This window comes from Furipterus horrens, unplaced genomic scaffold (assembly GCF_987537825.1).
Source record: "Furipterus horrens unplaced genomic scaffold, mFurHor1.1.pri manual_scaffold_6, whole genome shotgun sequence".
NCBI classification, from domain to species: domain Eukaryota; kingdom Metazoa; phylum Chordata; class Mammalia; order Chiroptera; family Furipteridae; genus Furipterus; species Furipterus horrens.
The window spans coordinates 1,151,823-1,172,244 of NW_028327176.1; the positions used below are offsets into that span (position 1 = coordinate 1,151,823).

Consider the following 20,422-nt stretch of genomic DNA (forward strand, 5'->3'; position numbering starts at 1 on the left):
CACACTTTTATTTGTAAATAAATTAACACTTTTCATCACCGAAAAGGAAGAAGAAATGGCAGGTCCTGGCTCAGATGTATTCCAGCGCCCAACGCCTTGCGCGCGGCGAAGTTCCGGCCGAATGGGGAGCAGCTGGGTGAACGAGGGCGTCTGGGCACTGACTGGTATCATCATTAGCCTTCTTGCTCAAATAGGACGCATGCGCGGCAGGAAACGTAGAAAACAGAGGTAAGCGCAAAGACAAATCCCCGGAAGCAGTCTTTCCAGGGGCTTCGGCCCGGAAGGAAAAGAGCCGAACCGCCCCGCTCCCAGCCGACCCGCGCCCAGCGGCACAGCTTCCCGCTCCGTTCCCAGGTGCAGCTCGGGTCGCCCCGCCCATTCCTCCGCCCGCGTTCACTCCTTGAGGCCCAGGCCCCGCCCCCGGCTGCGCGCACCGGAAGCGCGCCGTGTTTCCGGCCGCGCCGGGGGCGGGGCGCCAGCTCCTGCAGTGGGCGGGCACGGGAGCCGCGGAGAGGGCCGGCGCGCGCAGGCGCGCAGGAGGGTCTGCGCTCGCTCCTCCTTCCGGGCTTCCTGCGCCTTCTCCGGGGCCCCGTCACTGCCGCGGGTGCCTCCGTCCGCGGTCCCGTGCGCGGGCGGCAGGTGAGGACCGGGCCCGGGCTGCAGGGCGGGGGCGGCCGTCCCTCGCCTCCGCTGCGCCGGCCAAGGTCCGCGCCGGGAGGGCGAGGTCGATGGTCGGTGACAGCATCCAAGTCCCCAGGCCGCGTTGGCTGTCACTGCGCGTCCTGCCCCTTGCAGAGCCGCGGCTGCACTGGCGGGCCCCACAGCGCCCAGTGCGGTGACCCCGAGGACATGCCCGCTGAAAAGGAACCGCCGGCGCCAGGCGGGCTCTCCCGAGGCCGGCACCCCGGGGACCCACGTCGTGCGGCCCGGTTCCTCCCTCTTTGTGGCTTCCGGAGGCCCCAGCTCTTCGGGTTCAGATGGTTTCCTCCTAGTGCCCCCCCCCCAGTACATTGGGAAGACAGTGTTGGTTGCGCACACGGAGGCGGGCCGGGCCGGTGCCCCCTTCCCGCCCTGCTTCTGCGGGGCCGGGCCGTCCGCGCGCTGCGCTCGCAGCTACTGCGCCGCGCGCGCCTGACCTTTGGGCGAGACGACCCGGGAGTGGCCTTCCGTGGGGGGCGCGTCCACGGGGGGCCCGAGGCGCCGTCCAGCATTTCGATAAAAAAGGCTGTTGTTGCTTTTGTGGCTTCGGGGTTGGTTGGTTGGTTGGTTGGCTCGGAGCCACTGGTAGCTGATGGTTACTAGATGGATGCATAGCCCGTGGGGAGCTAGTAACTGACGGACCCGGACCAGGGGCGCCCCCGCAGCGTGTAGCTTTGGGTTTCCGCTTTCCGGTCGCCCGGGCCATACAGAGCAGGGGCCGCTGAGTGGGGATCTGAGGGGCGAATCGTTTCTGTAGGTCAGAGAGCGATTTTCCTGGGAAAGCCGTCGTTTCTGGTAGTCTTGGTTTTCTTAATCCGAATTTGTGCACTAGGAGAGTAGAACAGAACTTCTGCTCTGAGAAAGTTAAGGAAAGGAGCCACCCTGCCTTCAGACTGCAGACCCCTGCTTCATTGCGCGCGCGCGCACGTGGGTGGGGTCTGGTTTCTGTCTGCCAGCTCTGTGCCCTGGGGCAGGCTCCACAGCCTCTGCTCAGCCTCCCTTTCTTCATCTCCAGAAGGAAGGAAGCCAAGGCAGCCACTTTGCAGGTGGTTCTGAGGACCAGGGAAGAAATTACATGCGCACAAGCCTGCCACGGCCACCAGGCACCGGGCAGTGCCAAGGCCTCCGCAGCATCACGACCTGGAGCAGTCCTTATCTCCCGCTGTCTCCAGCACTCCTGCCCTCCCTCTCCCATGCCCACAATTCAGCAAACTGCCGGTCAAGCTCCGCGGAGCTTCCCCACCCTCCAGCCTGGGATGATGCCCCCATCCTCCAGAGCTTGACCGGCAGTTTGCTGAGTTCTGACGAAAAGCTGAGCTTGCTTTTGTCTTGTTTCAGAGACCATGGAGGAGGCGCAGGGTGCCGACCAGAGCCTGGCTACGGAGGTCCAGCTGGCCGAGGGCCTCACCGAGAGGATCACCGCGCCGGCGCCACAGCAAGACCCGGGGCTGCTGTACCAGGAGGAAACCATCGACCTTGGGGGAGACGAGTCTGGGTCGGAGGAGAACGAGACCGTTTCAGAAGGCTCGAATAATTTCGTAGACAAGCTTAGTGAGCACATGATGGAGAGTGTCCTCATTTCTGACTCTCCCAACAACAGTGAGGACGACACAGGTGACCTTGGTGGTGTGCAGGATGTCACAGGAGGCAGCGCTGATCACAGACTGGACAGTGTCATTGATAAAGGCGCGGCGGACGCTCCAAGGCACGACCGTGAAAGCGATGCAGACGAAGCACCTAAGGATGTCGCCGACCTGAGTCCTGCGAGCAGGACGTCCCTGGAGGGAGACCTGGAGCCAGAAGGGAGAGGCCTGTCCGCCTGCACACACGCCGGTGCAGGGGACTCGGGCTCCAGGAGCCAGGACCCTCTCCTTGGGGGACCAGGCCCGTCCTCCAGGCAGCCCTCTCCCAAGGACGAGCCAGTGCCCGTGTGCACCATCTTCAGCCAGACCCAGCCTGCGGCCACCCAGCCACCCACCTTTCTGCAGGATGGCTTTGAGTCTCAGGTGGTGAAGTCGCCTAGTTTCAGTGGCACCAGCCAGCCGGCCGCCACGACCCCGCCCCAGGTGGTCCAGCCGAGCCCCAGCCTAAGCACGTTTTTCGGAGAGACGACCAACACCAACTCCTTGGCCTCAGAGTTCTTTGATTCGTTCACAACATCCACGTTCATTTCTGTCAGTAACCCCAATGCAGGTGCCGCTGCTCCGGAGCAGCTGTCCTCACTCTCCTCCCCAGTGGGAGGGCCCTCCCCGGGTCCTGCCGAGCCCTGCTCCCCCGGGACAGAGAGGTCAGGGCCCGCCGTCTCCACGGCTTCTCTAGAGATCCCTCCGTCTCCAAAGCCGTTTTCACAGATCCAGGCTGTGTTCGCCGGGAGCGAGGACCCCTTTGCCACCGCGCTGAGCATGAGCGAGATGGACCGGCGGAGTGATGCTTGGCTGCCCGGGGAGGGGACCAGAGACATCTTGATTTCCATAGCAACCCAGCAGTACAGCACAGTGTTCGTGGACAAGGAGAACCTCACCATGCCCGGCCTCAAGTTCGACAACATCCAGGTGAGGCCATTTCCTGTGGAAACGCTGGCTGTCGGCTCCTCCCCTGAAATAGATCATTCTGGGTCCGCGTCTTGCTCCTTCCCGTCTGCTGCTGCTCTTTGTACACATGTGTAACGTGTAGAGGTAACATACCCTGGAAGCGTTAGAAAAGCCTGCTTTTGAGGTGTTCCTAAAATTCTGATGGGGCAAGTGTGTGTTCGTCACGAGGTAGTTGAGAACGCTGTCCGTTTCCCCGACAGAAGTACAGAAAGTGCCAGTCGTGCCTTACAGTGAGGCAGCGAGGCAGGTGGTCGCTGCGTCCGTCTCTGAAGTAGCTCCGGACAGTGGGATGGGTTTGTCGTGACGTCTGGGCTCCAGAATGACAAATCTCCCGTTCCTTTTTTTACATCCAGAGAAAAGCATTTGTATATTCTGTGTGTGATGTAGGAAACATTCTTACAGGTTCAACGGGAAAAATAAGAATGTCCCCCAAAATAATAAACCATAAAAGCGTATAAAAGTTCTCTGCAGTAAGTGGTAATATAAGTGCAGTCTCACCAGTATGATAAAATTAGTCCCGCTTCTCAGGGTCTGCTCATCGTTATCCCGTGGTGGTAGACCGGGAAACAGCCCGTCTCAGGCAGCCCTGCTCGGTGACACACTCGCTCCATGGCATCTCACACCCGGTTCCTCCACTCTTCCAGGAAAGCATGAGCCGCGTGAACACTCACATCACTTTTAGTTCCCAGATAAACACTCCAGCGTCCAGATGAGCCAAACGGTCCAAGCCCTCCTGCCGCAGGACATGCTTTGCAGTCAGAAGCCGCACCCTGCAGGGAGAGGGCGGTTCAGCGCTGCCTCCGCCCATGGCTCCTGGCCCGCGCCCTGCCGCTCGGAGGGGTGGCCGGCAGCCTGGGCGCAGCAGCGGCGTGTGTGTGTGTTCCCGTGCGGTCCCCAGCCTGTGGTGGGGCCCCGGGCGGCACTCAGCCCTGGGTCTGCAGCTCCCTCAGCACCCTGCCCCTGGGACCCCCACTCCGCAGCCCTTGGGCTTGGTGGCTCCCAGCTCGGACGAGTGCTGCGCCCCTACCTGCAGGCCCCCGCCAGGCCGATGGCCGACGCAATGGAAGCCGGCGCTGCCCAGGCCTGTTCCCCCAGCCGTGCCGGTCCCCTCCCAGAGACCGCCCGCTCCTCGTCCCCAGCCGTGTCACCTCACACTCGGGGCCTCCCCCGTGGGCCTCCGTCTGGGCCTGGTGCCGGGGGTGCTGCTGTGCCCTCCTCGGGGCAGGGCGGTGCCCAGGAACGCGCTCACAGCAGACAGCGCTGCCTGAGCGCGCGGCCGGCGGGAGCCGGACGGTGCCCCGACCCCACGGCAGCCCCCGTGCCCCGGCGGAGAGAGGAGGAGTTTCCCTGCCGATGGGTTCCGGTGAGCTGAGCTTAGTTCGCGGGTTATTGTCCTGACGTCCTTGTCGTACGTGCTGTGCAGGGAGACGCAGTTAAGGACCTGATGCTTCGCTTCCTGGGGGAGAAGGCCGCAGCGAAGAGACAGGCCTTGACCGCCGGCTCGGTGGAGCAGTCGTTCGTGGGCCTGAAGCAGCTCATTGTGAGTGACGGGGCGCTCCCTGCTGGGGGTTGTCTGACGGGCCTTGCCTTCCTTCCTAATGCTTTCCTGGAGGTAATTACTTTGACTCCATTATCCAAAGCCCTGGCACATAAATAGGATGCTGTTAAATACCAGCCCTGGGTGGCAAAAAGTATCCTATTAATGTACTTTTAATTTTAAGTCCAACTAGTTTAAAAGCCATTATTTTAAATGATCAGATTACTTGAAGCAGGATATACTTTGATTAAATATGCTTCATCAAACACAATAACTAGAGATAAATACCTTTATGTTAGTTTTTTAAAAAGTTACTCCGTTTTCCCCACTTGGTGTAGAAAGCGTGTTATTGTGCGGGTGGGCGCGGCAGAAGCCCACCCGGAGGTCTGCTTGCACAAGCAGAGTCTGTGCAGAGACAGTCCCGGGGGCACGGGGGCGCTCTCAGACTGGGCGTGGAACGTGGAGTGTCGGGCGGGGCGTCCGTGGGTCTGTGGGCCCCACGGCGGCCTTTCTCAGCGTCTTCTCACCCGTGGGAATGTCGTCCTCAGGAAGGCAGGTAAGAAGCCCCTGCCTCGGGGGTCAGCAGACACCGTCCGTGGAAACGTCAGTCAGCCGCCTTGCTGGGTTTCTTTCCTGCCACTCTAGAACGCGCCCTGTGGTTGGGAAGCTTTGGGAAGGAAAGCGGCAGCTGGCCTGAGCCCGTCTGCTGCCTGGCGACAGAGCGGGGGCTGCGCGGCGCCCAGCGTGGAGCCCGCGGGCCTGGGACACAGGCGCCGAGCACCCCCTACCCCCGCGCAGCTTCCCACAGGGCTTCAGCGTCCCTCCGATGACGCTGTCCGTCCGCTTGCCCAGCAGCCCCCTTCCTTGCATCGCGGCCCGGGTCAGCGCGGGAGGTCCCAGGGGGAGCCGGGTGCCAGCACCCAGCCAGCAGGCTCCGGGGTTCAAGGTGCAACACGGAGTCACGTGGCAGCGGGCTGTGCTGACGGACGGGCCTGTACGGGGTCCATTAGCGTAGTTGGTTGTTTCGTGGTAATAAAACACAATCACGTCAAACATATAAAACTACCTATGGTCCCGTGCAGACCGTAACACACAAAGATAACCAACACGTAATCTCCAGTGAAATTCCCGGTTTTAACTTGGTAGAAATCACACAGCAGAGTTACCTTGCTAAAGCAGAAAGCAGTCTTACAGATGAGGGGCCGTGGACAGCTTCCCAACAAGGCCCCCCGCCCCCCCGGGTCCCGTCCGCTGCCCTCAGGATCTGCTCTTGCTGGGTCTCCGCCAGGTGCCCGTCCTGCCTGACCGTGCGTGCGGCGTTCACCGCCAGCCTCTGCTCCGTGGCTGGCCTGTCGTGGTGACGGGTCCCGTTGTGTCTTGCAGAGCTGCAAAAACTGGAGGGCGGCGGTGGACCTGTGCGGGCGCCTGCTCACGGCGCACGGCCAAGGCTACGGCAAGAGCGGGCTGCCCACCAGCCACACGGCGGACTCGTTGCAGGTACAGCCCCTCCGGACACTGAGCTACGCTCTGGTTTATCACAGCTGGGGGGCAGGGAAGGCGCCTTCCACGCCAGTGAGGAGAGTTTTGTCCCCTGAATTCAGTCTCAGTGTGAGGTGGCTGGTCCTCCCCTTCGTGACGGGTCACTCTGCCCTGGGAGCAGGGAGCCCAGTCTCAGTGCAGGGGTGGGGCCGCCCTGTGGGTGCAGGGAGAAAGTGGGGACGCCCAGGGAGGGACGCGGGCTTCCTCCGGGGTTGGCTGTCCCCAGTATATCGTCAGCGGTTCTCACACGGGCAGCACACGGAGACCTGGGTGCTGGGGACCTAGGCTGGTCCGGCGGCAGCTGGCGCGTGCTGGGTCCTCACCGCTCCCCAGGCAGTGTTCTCTGTGGACCCCCCAGGATTCTCCGAACAGGCAGCGCGTTTAAGGGGATGGACTGGGGACCGGGCGGGGGAGGGTACCGCAGGCAGGTGCCGCCCCAGTGTGTGCCCCGCGGTGGCAGGTGAGCGGGAGTCACGCGCTGCCTCCTGCCCGGGTCGGTGGTGGTGTTTCTTATGCGTCTCTGAGCTCTGGCCACCCCCGCCCTGTCCCCCTGCAGTCCTGCCCCAGCCTCCTACACGACCCCCTGTCAAGGCTCCCTGTTCCCGTTCAGTAAGAAAGCGCAGTTTGATCCTCTGACCTTCCTGCTCAAAGGGCATAGCTCCCGCTGCCCCTGGGGAGCCGCGCGTCCCCAGCCCTTGTCATTGTAGGTGAGGCTGAGCGAGCCCCTCTCTCCGGCAGCTTTCGCTCCTCACCGCCTCCGAGGCTGGAGCTCGCGTTTGACTCCCTGTCACTTTCCGGAAGGTCCGGCTCCCACGCGGCCCTTTTCCACTGCGCCCAGCCCCGGCCCAGCCTCCACCCTGCCCCGCACGGCCGTGCCCACGCCTCCTGGGCGGCCCTCCCCTCGTGCCCCCCTCTCGTGCCCCCTCCCGGCCCAGCTTGTGTTCTCCGGGGAGGGCAGAGGCTGATTTCCCTCCCTGGGGCCTAGCGCAGCTCCTGCTCACGCACCCTGCCCAGCGAGGACTGTCCGAGGAAACTGGGTCAAGTGAGACACTGCCCTGGCTATGAGCACGTACGCAGCAGACGTGCAGAGGTGGTGTGGCCTTCGTCCTGCTGTGGGGAGTCGGCGCTGCTGACCTGCTGTCCCGCTGTGTTTCAGCTGTGGTTTGTGAGGCTGGCGCTGCTGGTGAAGCTGGGCCTTTTCCAGAACGCCGAGGCGGAGATGGAGCCCTTCGGGGGCCTGGACCAGCCGGACCTCTACTACGAGTACTACCCGCACGTGTACCCCGGGCGCAGGGGTAAGGCTGCGGCTCCGTGCCCGCGCCTCTGCACGTGTGTGCTTTGGCTTCGCTTGGCTCTGCACACAGCGGCCTGTCCTCCGTTTCCCTTACTTGCCCAGTCCTGAAAAATCAAATCGGGAGCCTGGCCGTCAGCCTGGAGAGGCAGCCCCCACCCAGCCCGCTGTCTCCAGACCCGCGTCGGGACGTGCACACGGTGCCGCCGGAAACGAACGTGTCCTAATTCCCTGCAGCGCATCGTTAAGACACGCACGTGCCTCTCCTAAAGCTCAGTTCAGCTCTACGTGTTCGGTTTAGGTCATCAGAGCTGTGATGATTTCGTGTGAAACTATTTCACGATGTCATCCTTACGGATTCCCAAGTCACACTGAGGCTGACCAGGCAAACGCGTCAGTTGGACGCTCACTGTCTGCCCTCCCTGCACCGCGGCTCCTCATGGAGGAGAAGGCGGCTTGTCGCTGGGCCCTCCGTCCTGGGGCCCTCCCACACGGTGACGATGCCCACGCTTCTGACGGAAAGCGCTGTGCCAACACGTGGCCACGCCCGCTGGCTCAGGATCACACACGCCTGTGTCAGACGCCTGCCTTTTGCATGTCCGGTTAGTGCGCCTCTCAGAGTGAACGTGTTCTGCTCTGGCTAGACTCCCAGCTGATGTTACTCGTGCCCAGGACTCCCAGCCACTGGTCCCTGGAAGCGCGTTCTCCCCCAGGTGGGGAGTCTGGCTAGTTCTTGCCGCGTGCGCCTCACTCTGCCCCCCGTTTCTGTGAGCATTGCCGTTGCGGGCTTTTCTCAGGTTAGCAGGGTAAGGAAGACCCCATGGGCCCACGCCCACCCTCGGAAGCCCTGACGGACGGCCTCTCGGCCCGTCTTGTAGGACACCTGCCGCCGCCTCTGTCCCGCGCGCCGTGCGGGGCAGCCTACCCAGCCTTCAGCTCCCTCCTTGCTCTGCGGCTCTAGGGGCACCACTGAGCTCCCCGCTTCAGGGACGGCTCACTCGGTCTGTTGTCAGGAGGGACGGGCGCAGCCTTGACCGGGACAGTACCTGTGCATGGGCATACTTGTCAAGCACGGCTGCCCGCAGCCCGTGTCCCGAGGGTGGAGCAGCGAAAGGAGGGGCAGTGTGGCTCAGTCACCGCAGTAAGTGAAGGGGGCGGAAGTAAATGCCCGCAGCCTCCTTTGCATGTGGAGAGAGCAGAGCGGTCACACGTGGCAGGGGACCCACGCAGAGCTTCCCTGCGCTCTCTGCCGGGCGCCCCAGGTGGCACGCGGATCCAGAGGGTCGCTGTCGCCTGGCACCCAGCCCGTCATCACCACGCTGCAGAACGGCCTGCGCTTGCCCAAGGAGTGGCCTGTCCACCGGCGTGACGCTCACCTGTCCGCCCCCTTCCCCCCGTCACGGCCTGCCGTCGGGGGGGCCTGGGCCCCGTCTGGCGTGTCCCTGTCTGGCTCTGAGCTGGGGCTGCATTCGCAGCACTGTGGGGGCCTTAGGAAAGGCATTTTGTAGGACTGTTTTCATGGAACATTTTGTAAGTGATTAACGAGAACACTTCTGCAGTATTTATACTGACCTAGATTTTGGCAGGTCATCCTGATGTGGGAATCTTCCAGAACAGCAGGCCCACGGGGAGATATTTTTTCGTGCAGATTCTGACTCGCCCTTCCTGTCATGGCGCTGTCCCTGCAGGGGAGCGCGAGGCCCGGGGTCCTGGGGGGGGGGGCCGCACGTGTCTGTCGTCCCCAGGGCTGCTGGGCACTTATTTCAGTGGCTCCCGGAGGCCCGGACGCAGGGAGGCCAGCGCAGGCCCCGCAGCGGACAGAGCGGCTCAGTGGCCCTGTCCCCTGCGCTCTTGTGCCGCGTGGTCGGCACCGGCCTGAAGGTCATCGAAGCAGTTGCTGCCCGTTTGACGGAACAGCGTCCTGGGCGCGGTGGCCGCGTCCCCTTTGTCTGCCTCCGGTGGCTCGCCTTGTGCTCGGCCCCTACACCCTAAACCCGCCGAGTCGCGGTCTGTCAGTTAGCCGGGGCGGGCTGGACTCCCGCCGTTTCTTTTTCTGTCCCACCCGGGGCATCGGCTCTCCTAGGAAGGGTCGCTTCCTTCCTGGTTTGGCCTCTCACCGTCCTTTCCCGCGAGGCCGTGTGTGCGCCGCCTCCCCCTCGGAGCTTTGGCTGAGCAGGGTTTCAGTGGCTCCGGCTTTGTCGTGGGGCCAGGGGAGGGGCCGCCGTCCTCCTGCGCTCCCAGCTTTCTTCCCGGCGCCTCTGCGGACGGCAGCACAGAGGGGACGCGTCTCGGGAAGAGGCTGACGCTGGCTCTGCCACCTGGGGAGACCCAGACTCACGTGGACCGGCCCCCCGCACTGGCCTCTGCCTGGGGTCCTCGTGCCTGGGGTCTGTGGCCGGGGCCTGGGTGGTGGGACTGGGACGGGGCGGGGGTTACAACGGTGCCACAGGGAGTCACTGAGGAGCTGCAGCGCCAGCCGCCAGCCGCCCCCGCTGAGCTCAACGCCCAGTCCACTCTGGAGAGCCGGGCCCGGGACTCCCTGCAGTGTGGCTTTTACCTGTGACCCGTCAGGGGCAGAGGGTACACGAGAACATTTTCTTAATAGTGTTAAACTTTTTCTTTTTAAAACAGATTAAAATGGAATTCTGAGAGGCTTTGCTACACTGACAATGGTTTTGTGACTTTACGCACCACGCCCCACAGTTAGAAATACGTGGGTACATTGTGTCCAGTGCGTTTTCCCTTCTGAAAAGCAGTGGGTGCTGCTGTGCACACCCCGGGGGTGGGGGGCGTGGAGAGGCCAGCAGGGAGGGCGGCAGGGCCCGTTCACCGGCACCCGTGCCACGTGGCCGCAGGCGGGGGGCAGACGCGTGGGGGGCTGTGGCCTTTCTCCGAGCCCCGTTCAGTCCGCAAGTGCTGCCTGGTTTCCAGAGGGAGCGGGGAGCACACGTGACTGAGGGGGGAGCCGTCACTTGCCTGTGCGGCGGGGCAGGGGGCGGGGTCACAGCTGTGAGTGCGTGAAACACGAAGTTGGTTCTTGTATTGTTAGGTGTTGATCAGTGCGCTATTCCCCGCGTGAACAGCCGTAGACCTGCCTTTGCCTCGCCCAGTGTGACGAGCATCCTGTGTCACACTCATTTCAAGCGTCACGTGGACCCGATGAATCCGGATGTGCACCTGCGACGCGTGTGTGAAGGCAGAAGTCAGGTCGCCTGCCGGCCTCCGGGGGAGTGACATCTGGCTGCTCCGTGAGGCCACGGGTTAGCGCGGCGCCCCTCGCACTTGGGAGGAGCTCGGACCGCCCGGGTCCCGTCCAACGCAGACCCTGAGACGCTGGTCCAAGGGCTGCGGGCACAAGGGTCCCTGGTCCGTGGGGCCTCCCGACCCCTGTGAGCCCTCCTGGCGGGCAGGGCTGCTTGTCTGCATTTACCGCTGTCTTCCTCTGCCCGCTTGCATTTTCTGTGCCGTTCGTTCTGATGTTCGGTAGGAGAGGTCAAAAGGGGGTCCCCCTGCCCCCCTGCCTTGCCCTGCTCATGATCTTATGGGGCAGGTGTGCGTGTTAAGCATGTTGTCAGCCGTAGGCTTTTGCAGATGCTCTTTATTAAGTGAAGGACGCTTTCCTCTGTTCCGAGTTTGCTGACAGTTTTCACCGCGAATGGGGGCTGTGATTTGTCACATGCATTTGTGCATCTGCTGACGTGCCCTGTGGTTTTCCTTGTTTAGCTCATTGGGCGCAAGGGGCTCCCTTGACTGACTTTTCAGAGTGGGGCCAGCCCTGCGTACCTGGGATGGGTCCCAGCTTGTCGAACTCCGTAGTTCTTTCTCTACGCTTGGACCTGACTCGCTTGCTTTGTTGAGCAGTTTTGCGTCTGTCGCGTCCCTGTAATGTCTCTGTCTGGCTTTGGTGTCAGGGTCTCGCTGGCCCCATAGGATGAGTTAGGAAGTACCCCTCTGCTTCTGTTTTTTGAGAGATTTTAGAGAATTGGGACCATTTCTTCCTTACATGTTTGATAAAATTCACCAGTGAAACCGTTTGGGCCTGATGCTGGCTTTTTTGGAAGGCTTCTTAATTTAATTTTCAGGTAGACATTGGCCTCTTTAGGTTATCTGCTCCTCCTCGGGTGGGGCGTAGTAGGATTGTGTCTTGCACGGAATTGAACTTTGGCTCCAAAGGCACACGCAGACATGTATGTACACATATGCATATTCATGTACACCACAGAATCTGGCTAAAGCCATGTCCCCAGGACCTGGGCCTCAGACCTGCGTGCCTCGGCCCCCCTGCTGCTCCTGCGTCCCCCACAGCCGTCCTTGCTGACAGGTCCTCCTGGGAGGACCTCCTTCTGGGGCGCGAGCCGAGCGGCTCTCTGCGAGCCTGCCGCGTGGGGAGGGAGAGCCCACGCGTGCTGTGTCTGCCTGCCCTGCAGGGGGGCAGCCCTGGCAGCACACGGGGTGACGGTCCGGACACGCTGGAACATAGCAGTGGCAGTGGCAGTCACTGCCTGTCCTCCTGACGGCTGTCTAGAACATACTTGCCCACGGCTGCGTGGAGAACACCCGTGCACTTGACAGCGGGCAGCATGATGAGCTTGACGGAGCCGAGCGGCCCTGTCGCCCCTCTGCTGGGGGTCGGCACCCCTCCCTCCAGGGTGCTGGCAGGGGTGCCCCCCAGCTGCAGCTAACGGCCCTGCCCTCGATTGCAGGCTCCATGGTCCCCTTCTCCATGCGGGTCCTGCATGCAGAGCTGCCCCAGTACCTGGGGAGCCCCCAGGCCTCGCTGGACAGGCTGCACAGGATGAAGGCCGTCTGCAGCAAGGTGAGGCTCGCGCCGCGTGACCGCCCCTCGCCCGCCGCCCACTGTGAGGGTGGGAGGTCCCCGCTCTGGGGAGTCAGGCTGGGGCAGGGGACGGACGGGGCGGAGCTGGGGTCCTGAGGCCCCTTGTCTCCTGTGCAGTGGCGGGCGGGGCGGGGAGGGTTTCTCTCGTGCCCAGGGGCCCGGCCCTGGCATCCTGCGCGGGCTGTGTGTGCCGCCTGCGGCCGCACAGGGTGTGCTGGGGCAACACCTGCAGGCGCGACGGTCTGCGATGACCCAGGCCCACGCGGGTTGTGCTGCATCATGACCGCGGTCGTTCGTGACACTGACTCCTGGGACGGGTGCGGCTCAGGGGTAGTCCAGGGGGCTTGTCTGCTGCCTTTGCATTACGAGTGACGGGGGAGAGCCACGCAGCGAATCGGTTCTGATGTCGTGGTGTCAGTGCAGAGTCCAGTGCGCTGGACGTAAAGGAAGCCTCCCAGGCCGCTGTGGCTTCGGAACGCTGATGACCTGATGACGGTCAGGAGAGGGCAGCAGGCGCCTCCGTCCTCTCCTCCCGATCCTGCGGCTCCTCTGAGGCTCTCTCACCTCTGGGCCCAAGAGAGCTTTGCAGGCCGCCCGGCCAGAGTGAACACGTTCCTAAGAGTCCCGTGCATAAGTAGATTTCAGTAAGGACGTCAGATCGGCTGGAGGCCTGGGTCATCGCCGAGGTGGCTGCGTGCCCACCACCGGTGTCACTTCCGCAGCCCCCAGCAGCCCGGCCAAGGGCCCAGGTTACAGAAGGGGTCTGCGGGGACCCTGGGGCCAACGGAGCCGAGGGCAGGAGTCAGTGCATGCGCTTTGGAGAAGTGTGTCCAGCAGTGCCCACGAGCTGGCTCTTGACAGCCGACTGTCACCGGGCTGGGGCAGTGCGGGGGTTGTTTCCAGAAGGGTTAATTAGTGTCTCCCGACACGAGTAAACTTCCAGGGCCAGTGCTGACACTTCCTGGCAGAGTGACAGGCCCGTGGCCTCACACTCCCCTCCTGCAGGCCAGGAGGCGGCCAGTCCCCGGCGTGGCCACTGACCTTGTCCGCACCACGTTGGCACTCGGACTGCAGTTCTGCCTCCCTGAGCTCTTGCGTCGTGGCGGGTTTTGCTGCTGGATCCCCCTTCCCTCTCCGTGTCCCGCCCACTGACCCCCGTGAATCCCGGCCAGGGTAGACCACTGTCTGGGTGCGGTGGGCAGTGAGGTTGGAAGTGGGCCCGTGTGAAACGTTCCTCGGCAGGCGGGCCCTCATGCGGGGCAGGCTGCTGCCCCCGGGGCTGCAGGGGCAGCGTCCTGAGCAGGTTCGTCCCGCTGCCCTGCTCTCCCGTGCAACCCCGCAGATCCTGGTGCACCTGCAGCAGGGCTTGGCCGAGGACGGGAGCATGAGCCTCATCACGCCGGAGAACAGGCAAGGTCGGTGCCGGGGCCCCCTGGCGTGTGTCTTTTCCCTGTGCTCCCCCTCGTCCTGGTCGGGGATGTCACGGCCACGGCTGTGCTCGGTGCTGTGGATCCCTGCGAGCAAGACCGTGCGGTGTCGCTCGGGGCGGCCTGGGCACAGGAGACCCGCCTGCACCACCCTGTCCCAGGAACTGGTGGCAGCTTCCTTAGGGAGGCAGGCCCGGCGGGGAGAGGAGCTGCCCGGCCAGCCAGCGGGGTCCCTGCTGCAGCAGGAGGGAGCTTGTGGCCTCGAGCAGTGGGAGGAGAGGGAGGGAGCCCTGCAGGCCGATCCCTGGGGGGGCGGATGACGCTGGTCTCGGTCCTGCGTGCTGGGCAGCGGGGCAGTCTGCAGTGAGACCCTCATCCCCAGCCTGGCTGCGATCTCTTGAGAACAAGAGAGGAATGAGCTTCTAATCAGCTTCGGAGCCCAGCACAGGTGGCACCTCCGTGGAGACCCCCACCCCCACCCTGTCCTCAGGGCGGCGCCTCTGCACCGGGGCCTGGGGCTGCCCCACACCTCATTCCTGCGCCCTCTGTCCTGCTCTGCGGGCTTCCTGCGAAGCTCCACGCTGAGAGGGAGGGTGTGCACGGCGGGCGAGGGGCCCTGGAGAGGAGCGGCCCTGTGCCCGTGGCCCTGCAGGGGTGAGTGGCAGGGAGGGCCGCGGCAGGACACGTTGGTCCTCGGGGGCCTCCAGCACCGGCTGTGGTTTTCCTCCTTTGTTGGAGAAGCCGCAGTGACCATCAGGTCTGTGGGCGCGTCCTTCTCAGTACCATCATTGCCAGTGGATTCACAAGGGGCCGCCCCCAGCTGTCGTCCCTCCCCGGCCACTGCACCCCTCTGTGGTGCCGGGTCTGTGGGAAGGAGCAGAGAGTCGCTGCGTCTCGGTGGCATCCCAGCAGATGAGCGGGTTTGTCAGGCAAAGGGGCAGGACCCGCGAGGGAGAAGTTGGCAGGTCGTGGTCCACGGTCAGCCGGACGGCTCAGGCGGAGCACGCCACCCTCCCTGCTCCTGCGTCCTCAGGTTCTGAGTTTCTGAGTCACAACTGAGGCCCCCTGTGAGGACTGGGGTCAGGGTGCACCCCCGCCCCAGCTTGTCTGGGCCTCCGCTCATTGGTGACAGAATAGAAGGTTCAAGTCGGCTTTGTCGTCGACCCTGACCAGGGCCACCAGTCAGCCGCCCCTCACCCCAGGGCAGCTGTCGGGGGAACTTCGGGCTGGAAATTGGTGGCGAGATGGCTGGCGGCAGAGCGGGCACGGCCGAGCGGGGATGCCCACGGCCCGCAGGACGGTCCCACGCACGCTGCAGGGGCCGGCGGCCAGCATGCCGCTGTGCAGACGCCCTGTGCGGTGCGCGTGCGCCTGTGACCTTCCAGGCAGCACCTCTGTGCTCATCACGCGAGTCCTGGCAAAGCTCGGGGCAGCAGGTGTGGTGTGAGGGGGGTGGGGGTTCCTCTGGAAAGGTTAGGAAACTGGTTAGGAAACCTGGAGAAGGGGCTCCTCCCACAGGCCTGGGGCGGCGGGCCCTCCCCGCTCCCTGTCACAGGGCTGAGCCCCGGTCCCTTGCCTGGCGACCTGCCCACAGAGCCCAGAGCGCTGGGCCCACGGCAGCACCGGGGCAGGGACCGCGGCCTGGTGGCAGGCTGCGTGCTCACGTCCGCCCTCTCTCGCAGCCTCCGTGCAGCTGTGGCGGTCCCGCCTGGGCCGGGTGACGTGCTCCATGGCCAACTGCCTGCTGCTGATGAAGGTGTGTGCGTCCGGGCCGGGGCGGGGGCTTCGCGGAGCTCGGGAGCCGCGGGAAACCGCCACAGCGTGGAGCGTCCTGTCACGTTGAATCGCTCAGGCGTGGGTCTCGATGACTAAATTAAAGCATCGTTCAGACTCGGTCTCCCCACCCTTTCCGGGTTTTCTCTGGATTCCACCACGGCAGGGTGGCCTCTGTCCTCCGTGTCAGGGAGTGTGTCTCCTCCCTGGTGTGTCCCATGGAGGGAGCCCTGCTCCCTGGGACAGGGCCCTCCCTGGCGCCCGCAGCCCCCGCAGCCCCCACGGGGACAGGGCCAGTCAGGTGGCGGAGGCGGGCCTTCGGCTTCTCCAGTCCCCGCCCTCCTCAGTCAGGCCCCGCCCCCTGTCCAGCCCCGCCCAGTGGGGGGTCGTCAGCTCGGGGGGTGGAGCAGCGCGAGGCGCCTGCCAGGCTGTGATGAGCGGGGTGGGCCCCCCCCCCCCCCCCCCCCGACCCCGGCCCCCGATGTCATTCCCGAGCTGGGTTTCCCACGCAGCAGAGCAGGCAGGCAGTTAGCACGTGGGGGACGCGCCTGCAGGGCCCTGCGCTGGCCCCTGGGGTGGCAGCCGAGGGACACACACACAGACCCCTCGCAGCCCCGGAGGGCCATGCCGGGCGTGGGGACGGTCCGCTCGGGTGCAGGTGTGAACTCGGCCTCACCGCGCGTCCATTTGGCACAAAGAGGTGTGGCCGGGACCTGCCGTCCAGGGGTCAGCGCTGGGTAGTCCCCACGCCGCTGGCATGTGTGGCACTGGAGGCTCCATCTGTGCGTCCTCAGAGCGGGTCTCCCTCCAGCCTCCGCCTGATGCGTCGGACAAGGCCGGCTCCTGGGGTCCGGTCCCCTCCCCCGCCTGCTGGTCCGTTGGAGCCCCGGGCAGCCCCACCCACCAGTCTCAGCGCGCAGGGGACGGGGCAGGACGCTGCCATCCACAGGGCTGGCGCCTCGTGAGCCACTCAGGAGGGAGCTACCTGTCCACGGGGTGGGGGCGGGGGCAGGGGCAGGCGGCGCGCACGGGCTGGGTGGACGCCCCTGTACAAACGGCGCGTTGTGGGGGACGTGGCGCGGCGCCCCGGCTCCAGCTTGTGCGTCTGCCGGGAGCCTGTGTTCTCTCAGTGAAGTTGTGTCCTGCGGGTTCACGTGTGTGCACTTAAAGGCGGGACCTCCGTTCCTAGCCTAGGAAATAGGTAAGAGGAGGCTTTCATCAGCCTGGCTTCTGGAAACGGCTGGCGGGGAGGAGAGGAAAGTGACCAGCGCAGCCTCGTCTTCAGGAAGGAGACCGTTAGTCCAGGTCTCGCAGCTACTCAGAGCAGGGAACACGAGGACCCTCAGGCCTGTGTGACCACCAGGGGCGCCACGTCCCCGCCGCGAGGGGCAGGATGGGGTCTCCGGCTGTGTGGGTGGGTGGGCGGGCGAGTGAGGCAGGAGCTCCCGGGACGCTGGTGACTCCCGCTGGGCTCCCTGCTCGCCGCCAGCTCCCCTGGCAGGTGTCGCCCCCCAACCCCCGGGCGTCTGCGGGTGCCTGGGCCGAGGGCCCTCCCCGACCCCTCCCGGCTTCCCTCCGCAGGACTACGTGCTGGCCGTGGACGCGTACCGCTCGGTCGTCCAGTTCCACCCCGAGCAGGAGCCGCAGCTGCTCAGCGGCATCGGCCGCATCTTCCTCCAGGTGGGCGCTCCCCTCGGGGAACCCGGGGGGCCTGGGTCACTCGCCCCCTGCAGTGACTTCGGGGCAGCCGAGGTGGTCAGGGGACCAGATTCAGGACTGAGACGCGTAGCTCCAGGGGTCCAGCGGGCGGGCTGGGGAGGAGGGTCCCGTCCCTGCGCAGGGGCTCAGGGGCGCCTCTGGGACCTGTGCCCCAGGGGCTGCGGAGGGGAGGGGCCTGCTCCCCGTGGCGTCTCCATCTGCAGCCGCGGCACTCCCCGGGCGCCAGGCCCGCTTTCCGCCTGCTTCTGTAAGGGGTCAGAGGCCGTCCTCCGCGCTCCGCGCAGCGGGGGTGGTCTGGCGTTAGCGGTTCCTGGGAGGGTTGAGTAATTCACCCAAGAAGTGCCTGTGCCGAGCCCTGGGGTCCGGGAGTGCTCTCCGCCGGGAGGCGTTCTGCCTGTTTCTGGGATCCATTTTGGGAGCAGCGTGACGTGACCTAGAAAACCGCCTCTCCCGTCTGTAGCTCGCGCGTCTGCAGTGCTCAGTGGGACACTCTTCACAGTGACTTCCGTTCCCTTTCTGTCTGGAGTTACTGCTCCTTTTACATTTATGATTCAGTTTGCTTTGCTTGCTTGCTTTTGACTAGTTTACCCACTCATTATCTGGTTTTTGTTTTTAAGATTTCATTTATTTATTTAGAGAGCGGGGAAGGAAGGGAGAAAGAGAGGGACAGAAACACCAGTGTGTGGTTGCCTCTCACACGCCCCCAACCGGGGACCTGGCCCACAACCCAGGCCTGTGCCCTGACTGGGACTCGAACCGGGGACCCTTTGGTTCACCGTCCGGTGCTCAATCCACTGAGCCACAGCAGCCAGGGCTCATCTGTTTTGTTTTTAAGTAACTAGTTTGGTTGACGTGCTGACTTCCTAGCTACCCTGCAGGTTGCGAGCTGCACAGCGGTGTCCTGTGTGCTCAGTTTCTGACACGGCCTCTCTGCATCCTCAAGGTCTTCTCCTTGTTTTACGAAAATCATTAGTAAACGGTTACAGAGTTTGCCCTGCCTGCTACACCAGGGAACCATGGGCGAGGATGGAGCTTCGTCCCCTGAACTGACTGAGTGCTTTTGTCCGAGCAGATTGGGGACATAAAAACAGCAGAAAAATATTTTCAGGACGTTGAGAAAGTAGCACAGAAACTGGATGGACCGCAGGGGAAGACAATGGTCCTGATGAACAGGTACGCATTTCCAACGGAACGTCTCCTCAGGTTTCCCCGGAGCAGACACTCCGCATACGGAGCAGCCCAGCCCTGGGGGACGCGTTCCCTCCGGTCCCACGTCTCAGAGCTGAGACCACGGATCACAGGCCCAAGGAGTGGACGGGCGTGTTCCCGGGTTCCAGGCCTAACCTCACCGGGGGACGTTTTCCCGGTTCTCCCGAGGACGCCCCGCGCCCCGTTTTCAGCACGTCTGCCTCAGAGTGCGCCGTCTTGAGCGCAGGCTGCGGTTCCTCTGCTCTCTTCTGGGAGTGGCTTGTGCGGGGGACACTGGCGGTGACGAGGCGTGGGGTGCGCTAAGGTGTGGCGCCTGGTGACGCTCCCGGAGGCGCAGGGGGGAGGCTGGGTCCGGCCCGCTGTCCAGCCGGAAAGGCCTGTAGGCCCCGAGTTCACGGGGGTGAAGCCGCTGCGATTTCTTCCCCCACTGACTGCAGGGCGCAGCCACCTGCTCGGGGTGACACTGGGGGCCCCTCCCCGACTCGCTGGTGCACGCCAGCGTCCCGACCTGAGCTGGCTGACGCTTCGCTTGTCCCTCGTGTTCCAGGGCTTTCCTGCACCTCGGTCAGAACAACTTCGCAGAGGCGCACAGGTTCTTCACAGAGACGCTCAGGATCGACCCCACCAACGCCGTGGTGAGAGGCGCCGGGCCCGGGGGCGGTGGGGGGCGGGGAGGCTCCCCCAGGCCTGACGGCGCCCCTCCCGCAGGCCAACAACAACGCGGCCGTGTGCCTGCTGTACCTGGGCCGGCTCAAGGACTCGCTGCGGCAGCTGGAGGCGCTGGTGCAGCGGGAGCCGGGCCACTGCCTGCACGAGAGCGTGCTCTTCAACCTGACCACCATGTACGAGCTGGAGTCCTCGCGCAGCGCGCAGAAGAAGCAGGCCCTGCTCCAGGCCGTGGCCGCCAAGGAGGGGGACAGCTTCAACACGCAGTGCCTCAAGCTGGCCTAGGGCGGCGCTGCCGGCAGCCCCGGGCCTGTGCGGACCGGGCGCCGGGCCCGTCTCTCCCCGGGGCCTGGGGGCGCATCCCTGGGCCGGAGGCAAGGCCACGGCTGCCGGGCAGCCTGGTAGCCACAGCCGGCTTGACCTGCGGCCCTGCCCCGTCTGTGAACAGGGGCAAACATGCCGTTCGGGTGGCGGTCCCAGACAGGGGCTCCACAGGACACACTGGGTCCCTTTCCAGTGTTCCTGGAAGCCGGCCTGCTTGCTTTAAGTCTGAGTGTCCTCGGAGAGAAGCTGAAAGTGTAACCTAAGCCATCCTCGCTCTGCCTGAGCGTCCAGGGCGTGTGTAAGTGGCAGAGGCACCAAGCGTGACAGACACCGCCGCCGCCTCTGCTCCGCTCCCACACCCCAGGCTGCACACGTCCGTTTACTCACCTGGTGACTGTTCCGCCCTGTGAACACTGTGAGCAAGCCGGTGATGGTGACAACACGGGGTTCTGTACATCACAGGAGGTGCGGGGTTTGGGGGCGTCCGTGGAACGAGAGTCCACGCGCACAGAGCACAGCACCAGGCAGCGGCCGGAGCGGATTCTGCTCTCCCATCAGAACGTCCTGACCGTCACTCTATGTCCACACGGTCGTTCCTGCTCTTCAGCAGCCCACGGCTCCTGACAACTTCTTCACGTTCCTGAGACCCCGGCCAGAGCCCTTCAGCAGCTTTGGGGACATAGCTCATTTTACAGCCTGACGTGAGCACGTGTAAAGCGGAGCGAAGCTGTACTTGGGTTCACTTTGGTGAACAGCAAACCTCAGCATGTTGCTGAAACTGACTAATTACACAGTGAAAAGGGGGAATGG

At 64.2% G+C, this 20,422-nt stretch overlaps 1 protein-coding gene across 1 annotated transcript; it reads left to right on the forward strand.

Annotated features, from left to right (window-relative positions):
- The first annotated feature begins 496 nt into the window (after positions 1-496).
- Positions 497-19,621, forward strand: TRAPPC12 (trafficking protein particle complex subunit 12). The gene is made up of 12 exons (XM_090280874.1): positions 497-639; positions 2,038-3,251; positions 4,714-4,830; positions 6,211-6,324; positions 7,523-7,661; positions 12,361-12,473; positions 13,837-13,909; positions 15,604-15,677; positions 17,276-17,374; positions 18,486-18,586; positions 19,170-19,257; positions 19,331-19,621. Exons 2-12 carry the CDS (start codon positions 2,043-2,045, stop codon positions 19,571-19,573), a joined length of 2,370 nt encoding a protein of 789 aa, XP_090137000.1. The 5' UTR covers positions 497-639; positions 2,038-2,042; the 3' UTR covers positions 19,574-19,621.
- Positions 19,622-20,422: the final 801 nt, after the last annotated feature.

Coding starts and splice junctions, on each gene's coding strand:
- TRAPPC12 (XM_090280874.1), top strand. CDS start 2,043: ATGGAGGAGGCGCAGGGTGCCGACCAGAGCCTGGCTACGGAGGTCCAG. Junction 4,831..6,210: donor TGGGCCTGAAGCAGCTCATT/GTGAGTGACGGG, acceptor TGTGTCTTGCAG/AGCTGCAAAAACTGGAGGGC. Junction 15,678..17,275: donor ACTGCCTGCTGCTGATGAAG/GTGTGTGCGTCC, acceptor TTCCCTCCGCAG/GACTACGTGCTGGCCGTGGA.